We start from the raw sequence: 17817 nt of genomic DNA on the forward strand, positions 1-17817 counted from the left end.
AGACAGAGGGGAGTTGAGATTGCCCTCTATGCCACTGGAGCGGCGTGTAGGGCAATCTAAACTCCCCTCTGTCTGGAGATCAGGGGGCAGGGCCACCAGCCATGTGATCATTTTCGCCGAGGGCATTTAAACTTTAAAAAACTCCCCTCTTGTTCCAGCTGACCCAAAGTGATGTCATTGACCCTGGGAGCATGCGTGCACTTTGCACGTGTGCATGTGGTAGCAGGGGCACCACCTCCCACCAAGAGTTGCCCCCTTTGCTGGCAACCCACTGAGTTCCACCACCTCTTTTACCAGAAAAAAAAGCCCTGCAGGTCTCTATTCCACCACCACCTATTCAAAGATCCACTTGGCCTTTGCTTTGCAATGTCACAGTTTTTCTTTCTCCATGAAGGAAAAAAAGGTAGTCAGTATCTCAGCCTTCTTTGTACTTCAGAAAAGTTAGAATTAAGAAGGCCAGTGACAGTATGACAAGGTGGGAACAAAAGGTGAAAAAAGGAGGGAGGGAGTGATCAAATGAGCTGAGTCTAGGCAAATAGTTGGTTCTTTTCCTCAATAAACGTCAATAAACTTGGCAGCAGTTCGCAGAGCAAAAATAGACAAGAGAAAATATTTATGGTAAGAGTTTTCTGGCAAGTCACTATTGAACTGGTTGGATTGGTGTGAAAGAGATTTCTTAATGAAGCATGCCTGGAATGAAATTCTGCTAAAATCTAGTGGTGTTTTTCAAAAGTGATAGTTGAAAAACACAAAGTACGATTACTTAAAAAGAGGTGTGTGGCAATTGGAGTGTCTGCTGCCACCCCAGGAGACTGGGAGAGTGGAGACACCTTGTGACATCATGTTGACATTTCTGGCCATACAACTGGAAGTGATGTCACCAAGTTACTAGATGTTCTATGATTCACTCCAAACTCTATGGTAAAACCACAGAGTTGTAGGTGAATCCTACAGCATCCCACAACACGGTGTCATTACTTCCAGTTGGCTGGAAATGACATCATGATGTTGTGAGACACTGTTCTGAGCTCCCCCATCTCCTCCCACTTCTTGCTTTACAGAGTGCAGGCAATGAGGAGTAGGACTTTCCCCAACAGGTAAATGGCACCCCGGCTATGTTACCACGTTCTAGATATGGAACTAGGTCAGTGACCTCCAGTGTGGCACCAAAGTGTCAACCAATTGATTTCCTTGCAGCAACTTGCTAACAAAGCATCTCTTCCCCAAAGCAAAGAGCAAATCTCAGATTCCATTGACCTCAATGGATCAGGAAGCATTTTTGAAGAACCCAAGAGGCAACCCCTTTGCATTTGCAGGGCGCATCCATTCAGGGAAAAAAACTGCCTCCATTGTAGGAGGATTCTTGGTTTGCAACCTCTTAACATTTTGTGTTTGGCCCAAGACAACATGGCAGCCATTTTGTGAAAGCATCCACTCCATATATTCAAGAAGACAGGTGAAGGGATCCTTTTGCGTTCTGTTTGATTGGACTGAATATGCCCTTCTCCTTTTCTTTTTTTCTTGTTTATGTTGTTGTGAGCCCCAATGTCCTCTCCATTTTAATTCCTGGCATTCCCAGTTCATTGTTTTATTTATATTATATGCTATTTATAATCAATTGATCAAAAATGTTGAAAAGTTAGTTAATTTTAAGGGGAAGAGTTACTTCCAAGGAAACAGTAAATGGCACAAAAAGGTCCGTTTGCACAAGGAAAGCGCCAAACTGTACTACTCACTATGCGGCATTAGGTGTTTAACACTGCCGTCCTGAGTAGAGTTATGCTTTTCTAAGCCTCTTGAATTGAATGTGCGTAGAAGTATGCAACTCTGCTTAAGATTGCACTGTGAATGCCTTTGTGTTTTCGATGGTACGGAGTTTGGTGACTGAATGCTTTTAGTGTTCTTTAAAAATATCGTGATTTCTGAGATGCGTGTGCGTTTGAGAGATGTTATATACAAATTTAGTGGATCTATGGATCACATGATAGAGTTGACCAATGCAAAGCTAATTTGAATTCCGGGTCAGCCACGATTTTTATTCGATCGCCTTACATAATGTTGCCTCCTCCCTCAGTTCCCCACCAGTAAAATGGCAAGAAGAATGAACTATCTCACAGAGCTGTTGTTGATCAATGCAATCGAAAGGCTATAAAGTCCTTTACGATGTTTTAAATGTATGATATAAACGTGGAGGAGGAGGAGGATTTTACCTAATAGCTTTAATAACAAAATCCAGATTTCTTGGCTGTGGCTTCCTGCTGAATGTATACTTGCCAGGAGACATGGGTTGGTTGTAGCATAACATGAGACGTTTTTTAATAAGATCATTTGGGAAATTTCTTACCCCGTTGAAGACTGGATCTTACTGGGCACTTTTATAGTTTACAGAAGCCATAAAACTAAGGAGGATCAGAAGCCTCGATGTTATCTGTCTCCAGCACTGAGATCCGGTCTACCATTTCACGGCATTTCAAGTGCCTATAGATTGGAGTCACAGTGGATATGATCCAGAAGGCAAACTACCACCCAATGTACTGGCCCACAGGTAATTCAAGACATGCTTGGCTGGATACAAAAGTTACCCATCCCAACTCCCTCCCCTTCTCTCTTCTAATTCAGCAATCTCACTGTCCATAATGTACAACCTTGTTAAGCTGGAGCAGCGTAGTAATTAAGTAACTGAGCTGTGATGCAGCACTTTGCTGGTTCAAATCTCACTACTGCCGTGAATACCTTTATGTTTTGGATGACCTTGAGTGGCCTTGAGTAAGCCATTCCTCTCAACCTCAGCTCCCCAGCTAAATTGTGGGTATAATAACACTGGCTTTGTTCACTGCTCTGGGTGGCCACTAATCTGTCCAGAAGAGTGGTATACAAATGAACTGTTATATTATTATTAAGCATTGGGGGTGGGGGGGAAACTGTAGCTACATTCCTTTAAAATGCACACCCTCCCACCACCTGAAGAGAAGCATTCAGAGAAACGAACAATGAAATTTCAACATTCATCATCAAGCACATTTTTGGTCCATGGATCTCAAACCATTTAAATCTCTGTAGTTTTGTAGCTAGAAGGGAAGACGCCCAGATAACGGGAAGGACTTGTCTGTGTTCAGTGTTAAATTGACAACAAAAGCATCATCTTCTAAGCCTTCGGTTTTCCGTCTCCCTTGCACCTCCTGCATGTTCGGTGCATCCGAATTGTCTATTGTTTGGCAAGTTTCTGTGTTATAAGGACACCCTGCCTTTCACCTCACCCGCTGTCCCATTGGCACCGTTCAACTCAGCCAGCTCTTGACCTTCCTCTTTATTCTTCTCCCTCTCCTCTTCCTGATATTCTCCCTCTTCCTCTTTGGCCTTATCAGTTTCCCCTCCGCTCAGAAGGTTGCCACTGGAGAGGTGGCTGAGGAGACGTCCTTCCTGGAAGGATTCGGCCAGTTCTTTGGCAGAGCACATGGGCGTGTTGGTTTCATAGGTATTGTGGAAACTGTTGTAGTCAACTTCATAAAAGTCTTTCTCCAGGGTAAGCACAGGGGTGAAACGGTGGCCCCAAAGCACTTCTGTGTCCATGTAAGAACTGCGTGCCTGGCAGGTCATTCCTGAGTTAAGAGAAGGAATGGAAGAACATTACATGGATTTGGAGATGCAACAGGGAAGACACTGCACGGAAAGTCAGCCTTGATGCAACACATTCTATCCTTCATTTTCATTTAAAAGCAATTTAGTGTTGCTTCCATACTCAATTACTTCAGGACACGGAAAAAGTCTTTGCCTAACAAGTTTCATAAAAAGGGATCTTATGTTTAAAAAAAACACAAAGTATCCAACCATTTGGAAGGCAAAAGTAGAAATGCATAAAAGTAAAGTTTTAATAGTGAACCGTGGTTTGAGCAAAGTACTTAAGTTGCAAACACGCCATCTTCCTGTGCACGAGCGCTTTGCTTGAGTACTCTGGAGCTCTTCCTTGTCTCACCAAGAATGACATCATTCCCAGGGTGGCAAGGAAGGGAAGGCCTCCATGGGGGCTGATTTGATGAATGATGTCATTCCCTGCATGACAAGGAAGAGCTCCAGAGCACACTCCCAAACACTCCGGAGCTTCTGGGCCCATTCCCCACGCTTTCCTCCCTACCAGTCAGGGGAGTGGTGGCAGGGGGTAAAGGCTGGAAGTGAGGGTTTTCCCGCTCCCACTGGGGGACTGGTAACCCTACCTTCACCCTTTTCTGTCTTCCCTTTTCTCCACTTTAAAGCTATGCTATAGGAAACAGAGTGACTTTGACTCACCCCATTTAGGCCCACTGGTGTGCTGGTAGATGGAAAAGGTGCACAAAGGCATTGCTGCAAAGCTGCAGGCCTGTCTGAAGCAGTTAAGAGGGGGCATTCGACAGAGCTTGGCCCTCTTCCAAGCTGTAGGCCTCAGCAGGTGCCCAGTACTAGTCTTGCATGACATGCTGATTCTCTGTCCTGGCCCACAGCTAGGGTTGCCAGCCTCCAGGTGCTAGCCGGAGATCTCCCAGAATTACTACTACTCTCCAGGCAACAGGGAGAAAATGGCTGCTCTGAAGAGTGAACACTATGGCATCATACCCCACTGGAGCCCCTCCCCTCTGCAAACCCTGCCCTCTCCAGGATCCACCCCCCCGAATCTCCAGGAATTTCCCAAACTGGAGCTGGCAACCCTACTCACAGCAGCGGCCCTCAGCAGCTGATAATGCAGAACGGGGATGGAGAAAGACAGCACAGTGATATTAAGATGTGAAAGGAATTGTACTCCGTATTTTAGTCTCAGCACTGTATCGTCATCATCATCATCGTTTCTTTCTCAGGATATTTCCTGCCCCTAATGAGGGCTCAAAGGGGCTTACATCCTCCTCCCCTCCTCCTAGGCTGAGAGTCTGTGACTGGCCCAAGGTAACCCAGCGAGTTTCCACGGCAGACTGGGAGGCTGAACCTGGGTCGCCCAGATCCTAGTCTGCCACACTAAATGCTGCTCCACCCTGGCTCTTTATAGTGCTGCATCACCCTCTTTTCCAAATACTAGATTTGAAGACTCAGGCAGGATCTATGTATAAAAGCTAGTAAGAGCTCAGCTAGGGTGTTATGGATTTTATTTGCGGCCACCATACTGAGCCTTCCGTAAAGATCAGGCCGTTTCCACAGGGTCTAAAAATAGCACGATACTCATGGATCGCTGCCAGCTTCCTTGTACGATTTCTGACATCGTCCATTTTCAAAACACAATTTCTGATGTCGTCCATTACAAAACGTCAGAAATCGCACAAGGAAGCCAGCAGTGAGCCATGAGTATCACGCTATTTTTAGACTATGTGGAAACGGCCCATTATCCCAAACCTAGGGGTTTCATAAAGCTCTTTTTGGCTTAAGTGCATAGGCCCTTATGGGAGGTAAGCTGTCATCCACGAAGTTGATTAAGCATTAAGGAATAGAAATTACTTCATAGATAAAAGAGCACAAGAGCACACAAGCGATGATCATCTGCAGGGTAGGGTGCGAGGGTTTATGGAGGAACCCCTCTAGAGTCATCCTTCATTTTCCAAACCATGCAAGAAATATAAGACAAGATGAGGCTGTACAGTTAACCTGAAAGCTATAGCTTTGGATTTTGTGTGCTAAACAGCAGGTTGGACTAGATTTCCTCTAAGAGCTCTCCCACATCTATAGCTCTGCAACTCTATATGGGCTTGGGAATACTCTGTTTAGGGAGAGGCTGCTCTAGGGCAGGGTTTGACTCAGGAAGCACACGTTACCTATCTTCACTACATCTTCTGTATTGAATTTGTGTGCACACACAAATACACCCTTTAAAAGTGTTTCACAGGAAGCGCTAGGCACAGTTTCAGAATGGAACTAGAACTCAGGATTGTGAAAATGGTTGTGCGTTTTGGATAGGTTGGTGGAATGAATAAAGTGTAATGAATAAAGTGTAAAGACTGGTAAGGAAAAGTTATTAATTTCTAAAAAGAGGAACAGTCTGTTCCAAGTCATCATGCTTCCCTGTAAATGGTAATGGAAGCATTACCCTGCAGTCCCCTGCTGACTGTGATGATTTCCTGGTGGCCTTGAAATGGCAGGATTGACTCCCACTAGTATAAAAGACACAAAGAGATGATCTCACATTATAAAGATTTTTAAAAGGCCAACCTGCTGTCAGCAACTCGAAAGGTTGTTTCACATGTACATTTTTGTTGCTCAATCTCTTCTCCGTTGCAGGGTCTCTGTGAACATTTTCTGCTGAAGAGGCTGGGGCTGTCATTAGCTAGCATTGCCCTCTTCAGCTTGGGAAATTCCTGGAAGCTTGGGGAGTGGTCCCTGAAGATGGCGGAGACGAGGGAGAGAGCTCAATGGGTTTGTGATATGGTGGCTGGTTTCCCGGTAGGGGTGGGGGATCCTCCGCTCCCAACCTCCACCACCGCCACCACTCACCTGGCCAGGACGTGCTCTTGGTGTGGCATGATGATGTCACTTGCATAAGTGACATCATCACTCAGGCCCCAGGAATGCTCCTTGGCTTTAAACTGGGCCAATTATTAAAGAATCGGCCCATTTGGGGCCCAAATTGGCCCGGTGTGAAGCCTGGGAGCACTCTTGGGGCTTGTGCGATGATGTCAATCCTGGAAGGAACTCCTGGAGGTGAGTGCCAGGTCCCCCCTCCCATTAGGGTTGCCAGCCTCCAGGTAGTGGCTGGAGATTCCCGAAATTACAACTGGTCTCCAGGCCACAGAGATCAATTCACCTGGAGAAAATGGCTACTTTGGGGGGTGGACTCTATGGAATTATGCCATGCCAAGATCTTTTCCCTCCCCAAACCCCACTTTCTCCAGGTTTTTCCAGGTATCACCCTCTAGATCTCCAGGAATTTCCCAACTTGGAGCTGGCAACCCTACCTTCCATCCACCCAGAGGGTAAGGGGACCTGGCAACCCTAACATGTGATGCCGTAGAGTCTGCCCTCCGCAGCTGCCACGTCCTCTAAGGGGAACTGACCTCTGTAGTCTCTTTCCGTCCTAATTGTGTGATCTGCCTTGAGTCTCCTTGAGAATGGTGGACTCTTCATTAAGTGAATAAAAACATCAAATCAACGAACGATATACATGAATGTTTTGCTACATGTGAAGTCTTAGCAAAAAAGTGAAATGCCGCATCCCCTTCTTTAATACTGTTCTGCATCAAGGCTTTAAAACTTCTCAAGAAGATGACTACAAAGGAAGGATTTTGGGTTTTGTAGGCGAAACCCAGCTAGAAATCTCTCCAGCAGGTTGTCAGAGGAGACTTCTGTTATCGTAGGCTTCTGGGCAGACAGAAAACAACAAGAACAGTGTTAGTCACAGCACTCTGGCTTTCAGCAAAGGCAGGAACTAGGAAGCGCAGAGGCTGCACCGAAAAATATTGTGCTGGAGGAGGAAAACGAAGGCACCGTGTTCTGAACTGGACGAGTGGGCCTTGCTCAGGAAGTGGCACGCTTGGCAAGGAATTAAGGTTCCTTTCAGTGGGTCAGAAAGAACCCTGATGCAGATGGGGCTGTAATAACGCCATCGTCTTTGCTAGGCCAATAGGGTTGCCAGGCAACCAGCAGGAGACTGGATAGAGCAGGGGGGGGGGGGCATTAGCAATAGCGTGACATCACTTCTGGGAAAACCAAGAAGTGACATCAGTACTCTTTTTTGCCAAAATCTCATGCTGTCACTGATGACCAAATGTAAGATGTAAATTGGTGTGCAGAAAACGCAGAACTGCTGGAGACCTGTGGATGAGTTCCCATTCGCTGTGAGCTTGGGCTAATCATTCTTACTCAGGCTAACCTACCTTACAAGGTTGTTGTGAGAATACAATGGAGGAGGGAAGAATGTAGTGTGCTGCCCTGTGACCCTCGTGGAAATGGTAAGACAAGAATGCAATATTAAAATAAATAAGCTTAAAGTGTCTTTCAAAGAGTGCAGGCTATCCAAATGGGTCAGCATCAGGGAGCTGGCATTGCACTGCACGTTAAGGTAAGGACTGAGGAGCTAGGAGATCCCTGAATCAAATCTTGCCTCTGCCACAAACTCATCAAGTGTCTTTTGCCAAGCCCCTTTTTTTTAGCATCTCACCTGCAGTAGGGGCAAAGTAATACTTGCATATCTTACATGGTAGTTGCAAGAGGGAAGAAGATGGAGTATGCAAAGTACATTAAATTCCACAAGTGCTATATCAATGTCAGCTATTGAGTATTATATACATTTTCTTCCGGGGGATGTTTTGTACCAGTTACGGCTATCAAGATGGGGGAAATCCAGTGGTTGTGAAGGTTCACACTGCAATCCGCTTAAGCTAACTATGGTCAGGTGATTGAATGCTCCCTATGAATGCAGGCCCCCTTCCCAAAAGTGACCGCTAATTATCTGGTTGCCTGACCTGGATAGCCCAGGTGACCCTGATCTCATCAGATCTCAGAAGCTAAGCAGGGTTGTCCTTGGTTAGTAATTGGAAGAGAGACCTCCAATGAAGACCGGGCGGGGGGGGGGGGGGGCGTGCAGAGGCAGCTGCAAATCACTGGTTTGTCTTTTGCTATGAAAACCCCACCAGGGGTCACCATGAGTCAGCTCTGACTTGACAGTACTTTCCACCACTACCACATTTCCCTCCTATGGGGAAAAAAAATGAAAGGCTGCCACTGTGGGACAAAAGCACTACTGTGTGGGCAACACAAGGGTTCCTAACTCCAGGCTGGGGACTGTTTTGGGGAAGACAGAGTTTGGAGAGGGAGTTTAGCAGGGATTTGATGCCACAGAGTCCACCTCTAAAGCTGCCGCTTATTTCAGAAGAACTGGTTTCTGTAGGCTTAGGACCAGTTGTAATTCCAGGAGAACTCCAAGCTCCACCTGGGGGATGGCAATTCCAGGCCACACCTGTCCTCCACCTCTCGTCTTATGTGATCAGCCTTTACCAATAGGCTTCCAGGGAGGAGTGGTTTTGAATTCCCTGCAATCTCCTTAAGCTGCTCCCTACCATTTTCTGTTCCCTTGCAGTGAATTTCCCCCATAACATGTACAGATTATTTTTTGCATAACTCAGCATTATATATAGTATATGTATAGAGGACATTCATAGTGTGTTTAAATTGCACTTAAAAATCTATCAAACCTGTATGTAAAGTGTCGTGCAGCAACCCTGTAGGGTTTTCAAGGCCAGAGACAAACAGAGGTGGTTTACCATCTGAGTAGAGCCCCTGGACTTCTTTGGTGGTCCTTCTTCCAAGAACTAACTAGAGTCAACCCTGCTTTGCTTCCAAGATTTGACAAGGTCAGGCTAGACTGGCTACTATCTACGTCAGGGCATCCAACCTGTATGTGATGCCAATCAATCTAAAAAAAACAGCATGGAAAGAAGGCCAATTCAAATCCCTGACAAAAATATAAACAGAAAACAAAACCAGGACCATTTGCTCATGGGAGGGCAAGGTGATGCACTCCCTCCTCTTTGGGAGCCACATCCTGCAATGCTCCTGGTAATTCCGAAACTCTCCTTCCACACATAGAATGTCACAATGAGTTAGTATTTTGCTAGGTATTGATATGAACTCTCACCACTTAGCAGCAGTGGCCAAAGACAGAGTTGGCCTTTTTATGACGTTATGAGAAGCAGATGCATTGACCAGCCAATTCCAGGATGGCCCCCATTATCTTTTGACACTTGGCTCCAGGCAATGGCTTGAAACCGCATCTTCCATGTCTGAACCTCCCTGCCACAATGGCTACCTGGTCTTGAGAACGGAAAGAAGCTTCTCCTTTCTGCCTCCCTTCCACTGCCAGGTTCAGAGAGCCGCAGACATTTCACATCACTGCCTGCCTCCGATTCAGCTCCGAACAGCCTCTGGTACCTAAGGGAGCACCTTGTGCTGATTTGGAACTCCACAGACGATTCGCAACTCTCTCCTGCTGTAAGTATTTAATTAAGACCAGAACAATGGAAAGCTTTCACCAACCAAATGCTGTACTCTGCAGAAGTTGCTTTTTTATTATTTAATCCCCAGGGGTACCCAGAGCCAGCAGAACTGAAGCGACTTGTAATAGCTCCGTAATGCCATTTGGATATTCCTTTTTAGCACATGTGCATCTGCGTTAACCGTAAAGGGACACAATGCCTGGGAAGACTGACATCTCTCAGAGAGGAACATAGCCTTGTCTCCACGTTCAGTATCATTAGGGCTCAGCTTGGAGGCTGCCTTCTCTCCAGCCTGGGCTCATTAATTCATTTTTCATTTTCCTTGTTAATTATTCCTCCGCACAAATGAAGCCTACACTAGAGGTGTTAAAACGGAAGAGATGAGCCTCATTAAATGCAGACAGAGGGTGTTGCTTTGTGGCTGGAAGACAGAGTGACCTCCCTGTTTGGCATTTTTCAAAATCTACTGAGCAGTAGACAAGAGACCCTCAGGGTCAATTCCTTCAGATGGGAAGTTTCCCTCTGCAGCAGCGCATGAGAAATAATGCTCAGAGATGCATGCGTTTGAGTTTATTATATTGACCTTGCATCCAAAGGTAAAAGTCATATGGAAATCAAGATGGATGAGCCTTAGAAAATCCACAAGGAGTTTAAGTCAATAACAATGCTTGACATTTATCTAGCAGGTTTGGTGTTCAAAATGATTCATGCACATTATTTCAGTAATCTTTACAGCAACCATTCACAGAACAAGGGTGGCTCAATGGGGGAGCAAATTGATTTGCATGCAGAAGGTCCCAGGTTCGGTTCTTGGCATCTCTGCTTAAAATGGTTAGTAAGCAATACAAAAGACCACTACCAAGACCCTGGAAAGCTTCTGCAACCTACAGTATACTGTATTGACCTTGACAGACCACTGGTCCCACTCAACAGAAGGCAGCCTTGGTCCACTTCCCTGGTCAGCCATGAGGCTTACTGGGTAACCTTAGAATGGCACCTAGAGTGTGAAATCTACTTCCAAGAAGGCTATAAGATGCTTATCTCTTTCCACCACCAAGACATTTTCATTTCAGAGAGCTCTGAACTGTTGAAGCAGGATTTAGAGGGTGTTTATTCTGCTGTCTGGTTTTAGATTGCATATTATGTGGTGTTGATTGGTGTTAGATTGCATTTTTTATGTCTCATGTAGTGTAAACTTGCACAGAAAATTGACCATGGCTGCAGTCCTACAGATACTTCCTTAAGAGCAGATCTCACGGGTCAATGTGGTTTACTGCCTATCTAGCACATTTTAATATAATCTTTTCTTTAAGGAAACCCATATAATTTTCAGTGTAAGTGCATAGGATCGGGCTGCAAGAAAATGGGCTGCCACAGCTCCATACAGCAGTGGGAGTATTTGGCAGAGGGGCAAAGACTAGCAAAATGATGTGCAATGCTGCCATGTCACTGCTGCTGAAAACCATAGACTGAGGAAGTTCCTAGAGTGTCACCCTCAAAGCCGGGATAAAGAGATAACCAAAGAGGGGAATTTCTGAGCCCATTCGGGAATGGTTACTTACTGCCATTTAGCCAGGGTGGGAATGGAGGGATCATAAATATTCTAGGTATTGTTTCTCTAATTAGGCTGTCTGTGTGTCCTTCATTAACACCAAGACTCCAAAGTATGATTTTGAATGGTTGTAAAAATTAGTACTCCATTTGCACTAATTAATCTAATGGAAACTGCAGCTTCTGAAAAATTCAATGTAATTCCCCACTCAGTTCACTTTGATTTCCATGCTGGAGGGAGATATCAGGATTCTACTTTTCCCGAATGCGTCATGGGTCTGTAAAAGGCTTTGGAAATTTCAAAGGGAGCAAGGATTGAAAGCGGAATGTTGCCAGGTCCAAGTTGGGAAATTCCTGGAGATTTTGAGGGTGGAGCCTAGAGAGGGCAGGATTTGGGGAGGGGCCTCAGTGGGATATAATGCCATAGAGTTCACTCTTCAGAGCAGCCATTTTCTCCAGGGGAACTCATCTCTTTGGCCTGGAGATCAGTTGTAATTCCAGGAGATCTCCAGCTACCACCTGGAGGCTGGCAACCCTACTACACACACGAGGAAGAGGAAACTTGTTTCTTCTTTTTAATTATGCCAGAGGCAGAGAAGGCCATTATTGACAGCATTATTCCATGATACATCTTGTAACAAAAGGCTTATATTTCTGTGTCACAAGGTTTAATTTCTTTTTGCTTTCAGCTCAGAACTTACCAAGCCCAAGGACAAAGGAATCAAAAGGCATATGAAAGGAACACAGGACATCAGATTCAATCTCCATGTTATGTACTCCTCACTTTTCGCAGAAAGGCACACGTACCATAAAATCTCACTTCCTGAATCAAAAGGCCATTCCACACAAGAAGTACGCCATAAAAATATAATAAATAAAGCTAATATAGAGCTGGCCCTTGGACTGTACACAGAAAATAGCGATGGGGAAAATATTCCCGCTCTCAACCTGAAACCAGTCTGATTTTGCAAGCATACCTGTTGAATACTTGAAAATGTCTGGTGGGCATTTGTGAATGCGTGACAAGATGCTTACTAGGATTGTCAGCTCTGCCTTGGGAAATTCCTAAAGATTTGGAAGTGGTGCCTGGAGAAGGTGGAGTTTGGGGAGGGAAGGAGCTGCCATTTCCTCCAGATGAACCGATTCCTGCAATTTGGAGATCAGTTGTAATCTTGGGAGGACTCCAGCCCTAAATGGAGGCTTGTAACCCTATATGTACATACCAACGCACAGAGGCGCCCGATCTCTTCCCCACCAGCCTCTCCTCAACATACAAAACATTCTGTGTCCAAAGGGGTGGGAGTAAGTCAGGGGGCTCTTTAAGTCCATCCTGCCTATAAATTACTGTTTCCAATCTTTTCAAGCATAAATGACCTTGACTAGATTGGGATGATCTGCCTTACCTCCTAGAATTCTTTCCAGAATTTCAAACAGACTTCCGTATGTCCAAAAAGCAGAGAAATTTTAAACAATGGAAAGGATTCTGGGGTCAGGGGCTTGGATATATTGAAGACTGAAGAAAAGGGGGTGTTTATACCATAGAACTCTGGCACTTTCAGGTAAACTGGTATGTGACCACAAGATCTGGGAATTTGTGAATGTAAAAGTTGTTCCATAATTGGGAAGATGCAGCCTCTACTGATCTACCTTATAGCTACAGCTTGTTCCATTCTACGGTTGCCGTAGGGATGCCACTCCCCCATTGGGGGCTAGGGATCCCCTGTGCTCCCACCCTCTGCCTCCCACCTCCACTCACCTGGCCGGCAGGGGAGAAAGAGAGGCTTCCCAGGTGCACTCCCCAGGCGGTGTGAATGTCACCTCCAGGTGTGATGTCATCATGCCACCCCCCAAGAATGCTCCTCCACTTCTCAGAAGGTCGATTTTGACTCCAAACAGGACAAATTGGGCCTGTTTGGGGCCCAAATCAACCTGCTGAGCAGCTCTTGCTTGCTCCTGTGCCTGTGCAACGATGTCACCCATGGAGTGACAAAAGGTAAACGCCGGGGACCTGCCATCCCTAGGTTGCCAGCCCTAGGTAGGGAAATTTCAGATCTTGGGGGTGAAGCCCAGGGAAGGCAGGGTTTGGAGAGGGGAGGGATCTCAGCACGGTAAAATGCCATAGACTCCATCCTCCAAAGTAGCCATTTTCTCCAGGGGAACTGATCTCTGTTGCCTGGAGATCAGTTGTAATTAGGGTTGCCAGGCCCCCTCTATCTCCCAGCGGGAGATTGAGACCTGGCTCTTACCTGGAGGGGGAAGTGCGCGCGTGCGCTCCTGCAAGCGTGATGACGTGACTGCTGGGAAGTGATGTCACCACGAAGCCTGTTTGGGCACGAATCGGGCCCGTTGTGGACCCTGTGGAGCACAGGAGCATTCCTGAGCTCCGCAGGGGTCCACAACGGGCCCGATCTGCCCCCAAACAGGCCTGATCCGCACCCATTTTGGCACAGATCGGGTCCGTTTTGGCACAGATTGGGCCTGTTTTAGGCCCCCTGTGGAGCACGAGAGCGTTCCTGTGCTCCGCAGGGGCCCACAATAAGCCCAATCCGTGCCAAAATGGGCCCGAACAGCGCCTGTTTTGGTGTGGATCGGGCCTGTTTTGGCAGAGATTGGGCCCGTTGTGGGCCCCTGCGGAGCGCAAGAACGCTCCCGTGCTCCACAGGGGCCCTGATCCAGGCCAAAACAGGCCTGTTCCTGGCGGTTGCTGTGACGGGGGCGCGCAGCACCGCGGGGGGGGGCACGCATGGAATGTGTGCGCCCCCCTGCTGGCCAGGTAGGGAGAGGCGGGGGTGGCAGGGTGGGGGCGGGGCATCCCCCGCCCCCACCGGTGGTCTGGCAGCCCTAGTTGTAATTCTGGGGGATCTCCAACCACCACCTGGATGCTGGCCACCATATTCTCTCTACAGCTGTGGATGGGACACTTTTATAAAACCCGTGCATTCATCTGTGATCCAAATCTGTGATCCAACCTCCACTCATGAAAAGAGGGAGGAGAGGGTTTCCTTTGACCTCCAAAAGAAGCTATGCTGGGGATAATGGAACCTGTATAGACAAAAGCCGTGTGGGGACACACTTTGTAATAAAGAGGAGAATTGGGTGACAATTCTGTGAAAGATCTCACTGGATCCATTTCTTTCTGTCCCTCGATTTCATAGGTCACCCTATACAAATAACATCCCAAGACATTCCTAAAACAGATTTGCATGGCTGCAACCCCTCTATTTAATTCATTCTCATTGTATATAAAAATGCCGAAGAAGAATATAATGCAGTTAAATAGCACTTGAAAGATTTTGAAATACTTAGCAACCCCAGGTAACACTTTAAAGGAGGCCAGAGAATGAGGAAGGGTGGGAGACAGCCTCTTGTTCAAGGCCACCCAAAGGAAAGATTTTGAACCTGAGATTTGCTGATGGACAGTTCAGAGAATAAGCCTGTGACATGGTTTGTACAACCAGATACTTCCCTGTCCTTGGCTCACAGTATCTTATTTAGCTGGGTACAAGAAACTGAATTTTACAATTTGGTTTTGGAACTGACAACAAAAATAATAAACGTGGGCTTAATAGTCAACATGACACAGGTAGCGTAGGCGGGCTGGCAGGCAAAAGATATCTGCTAGAAAGTCTGGGAGACAGTGCGGGCCACTTCATCATACAGACTGATGGCTCGAGGGTGAAAAAAATTGTATTCTCTAATGTTCTCTAATTGAATTGGCCAAGTCATTCATCAAATAACTCCGACAAAGCTGAGGGCCTGCAAGGAAAGAGCAGCCAGTGGCTTGCTCTTTAAGGCAGTTTGGATTTTATAGTCCCTCCCCACTCTGCATGGCAAAGAGCTGGGAACAAAGTGGCATCTGTCACCAAAACTCAGAGGCACAGGACACTATGGCGGTAACCCTAAGGACAGTTTCCTGGAAGTAAGCCCCAGTGAATAAAACGGGACCACCTTCTGTGTAGACCTGCAGAGGCTCACTCCCTTTGAATTTTAACTGGTTTTCGGTCAGCTGTATGACCCTAGCTTCCAGTTAGGGCACCCTTTATTTATTTATTTATTTCAAATGTGTATTCCACCCTCCCCGCGAGTGGGCTCAAGGCGGTTAACAACATATTAAAAATACAATTAAAAATGCATGTTCATTAAAAACAATACATTTAAAATAGGATGGTGGACAGCCTTCACATGGAGGGTTAAGACTTATACACCCCTTTTTTTCCAGGCTGGCTGAGGCCCAGCCTCAGCCATATGCCTGGCGGAACAACTCTGTCTTGCAGGCCTGGCGAAAAGATAGTAGGTCCTGCCGGGCCCTGATTTTAGCACACAGAGCATTCCACCAGGTGGGAACCAGCAGTGAAAAGGCCCTGGCTCTAGTCGAGGCTAGGCGGGCCGCCGTGGGGCCAGGGACCACCAACAGCTGTTTGTCCCCTGATCGGAATGTCCTCTGGGGAATATATGGGGAGAGAGTATCCCGTAGATACGCTGGTCCCAGTCCACACAGGGCCTTATAGGTCAATATCAGAACCTTGAATCTGATCCGGTACTCCGCTGGTATACCCTGAGTATTTATCTCACCAAATTATCCCCAGAAAGTTTTTCACAGCAAAAGTTTCCAGATAGTCTCTGGGATGTACAAACATTCAGTGGATCATCAGATATTTATGTTTGTAACTTGGGTTATTCTGAACAGCCTAGCCAAGATCCAGTGAGCTGTGTGGTATAGTGGTTAGAGTGTCACACTAGGCTCTGGGAGATCCAGACTGAATCTCCGCTCTGCCATGGAAGCACTCATACACTAACCTACCTGATGTGGTTTTTATCAGGATAAAATGGAGGAGAGGAGAATTATATAAGCTAGTACAGGTCCCCATCAGATGAGAAAGACATAGTATAAATGAAGGAAAAATAAAATATTAATATTTAATTGTATTTTTTAAGTGCTCATTGGAGTCATTTTTATGTTGTATCCTTTCAGATTGCTTGTTTAAATTGTTTAATGTGCTTTTATGCTGTTATTTTTATACTGCCATGTTATTAATTACACCAAGCATATTGATTTTATTTGTTGATAATGTGGTTTTTATGATTTTGTTCTACATTGTCATAAGATAATCCAGTCATATTTTGTGCGAAAGCAGCTAAGAAATCATTCAGCCAGATAAATAAACATTAGATATTCAACACCAGAGTTTGATGGAATATGATTTTCTCCGTAGCAGTCAGTATTCTATCATCTTTGACAGATGTCAGAGTAGAATGGCAACATCATACATATAGTAACCAGTGTTTGCCAGCAGAATTGCCACAGTATTCAGTAAACTTTGTACTTCAGTCACTCCTTTAAAAAATGTGTCATGTGGAAGAAAAACCTCAAAGGAGCTGAATTTCCATGTCCAATGACAGTGCCAAAATTCAAGTGCCAGATTTTATTTTGGAAGAAAACCTGTATCTGAATGACAGTGTTTGAGAACTCATCAAATAGGAATTGTTTGGCCATTTTTGTTTCAGTGACACTGACTCATCATTTTGGAGAAGGGGCCAGGAATCGGCCGAGGCATTTCTGCTGAGCAGAGAGAATGCTGGCTGTCATTTCCTGTCATTTGCAAGGACATTTTGCTGAAACAACATGAGTTTTGCCACCCTATGTGCTTGCTTCCCTCTTCTAACAATCAAGTTACAGCTTAACAGGGCTTTTTTCTGGGAAAAGAGGAAGTGGAACTCAGTGGGTTGTCAGTGCAGGGGGCAACTCTTGGCGGGAGGTGGTGCCCCTGATACCACACGTGCGCGCGCAAAGTGCACACATGCTCCCAGGGCCAATGACGTCACTTTGGGTCAGCTGGAACAAGGGGGGAGTTTTTAAAAGTTTAAATCACCCTTGGCAAAAATGGTCACATGGCTGGTGGCCCCGCCCCCTGATCTCCAGACAGAGGGGAGTTTAGATTGCCCTCCACACCGCTGCATGGAGGACAATCTAAACTCCCCTCCGTCTAGAGATCAGGGGGCGGGGCCACCAGCCATGTGACCATTTTCAAGAGGTTCCGGAACTCCGTTCCCCCGCGTTCCAGCTGAAAAAAAGCCCTGCAGCTTAATATGCCTGAACTTAATCCATGCTGTCTGATGAGATTCCCTTGAAACGAAGGCAAAGGAGAATTCAGGGCCTCAAGTAACCCCTGGGTCCGTTTCATTAAACGAGAGGCAGAAGTGCTTGGGCAGTTTTCAGAAAACAGCCTTTGCTGGTGAAACTCTTCTTATTCGTACCCGCCTCTCTCAGTCATTACTCCTCATGCAGAATAATGAATTCAGGGCTGTTAAAAAAAAAAACACGCCC

The 17817-nt window shown here is 46.1% G+C and overlaps 1 protein-coding gene across 1 annotated transcript in view; it reads right to left on the reverse strand.

Annotated features, from left to right (window-relative positions):
- Positions 1–2108: 2108 nt before the first annotated feature.
- Positions 2109–17817, reverse strand: part of KCNJ5 (potassium inwardly rectifying channel subfamily J member 5) — a 49729-nt gene continuing 34020 nt past the window's right edge. The window contains exon 4 of the mRNA XM_054997800.1: positions 2109–3599. Coding sequence (XP_054853775.1) covers positions 3229–3599 — 371 coding nt within the window. The 3' untranslated portion in view covers positions 2109–3228. The remainder of the gene's footprint in view (positions 3600–17817) is intronic.

This window comes from Eublepharis macularius, chromosome 14 (genome assembly GCF_028583425.1).
Source record: "Eublepharis macularius isolate TG4126 chromosome 14, MPM_Emac_v1.0, whole genome shotgun sequence".
Classification (NCBI taxonomy): Eukaryota; Metazoa; Chordata; class Lepidosauria; order Squamata; family Eublepharidae; genus Eublepharis; species Eublepharis macularius.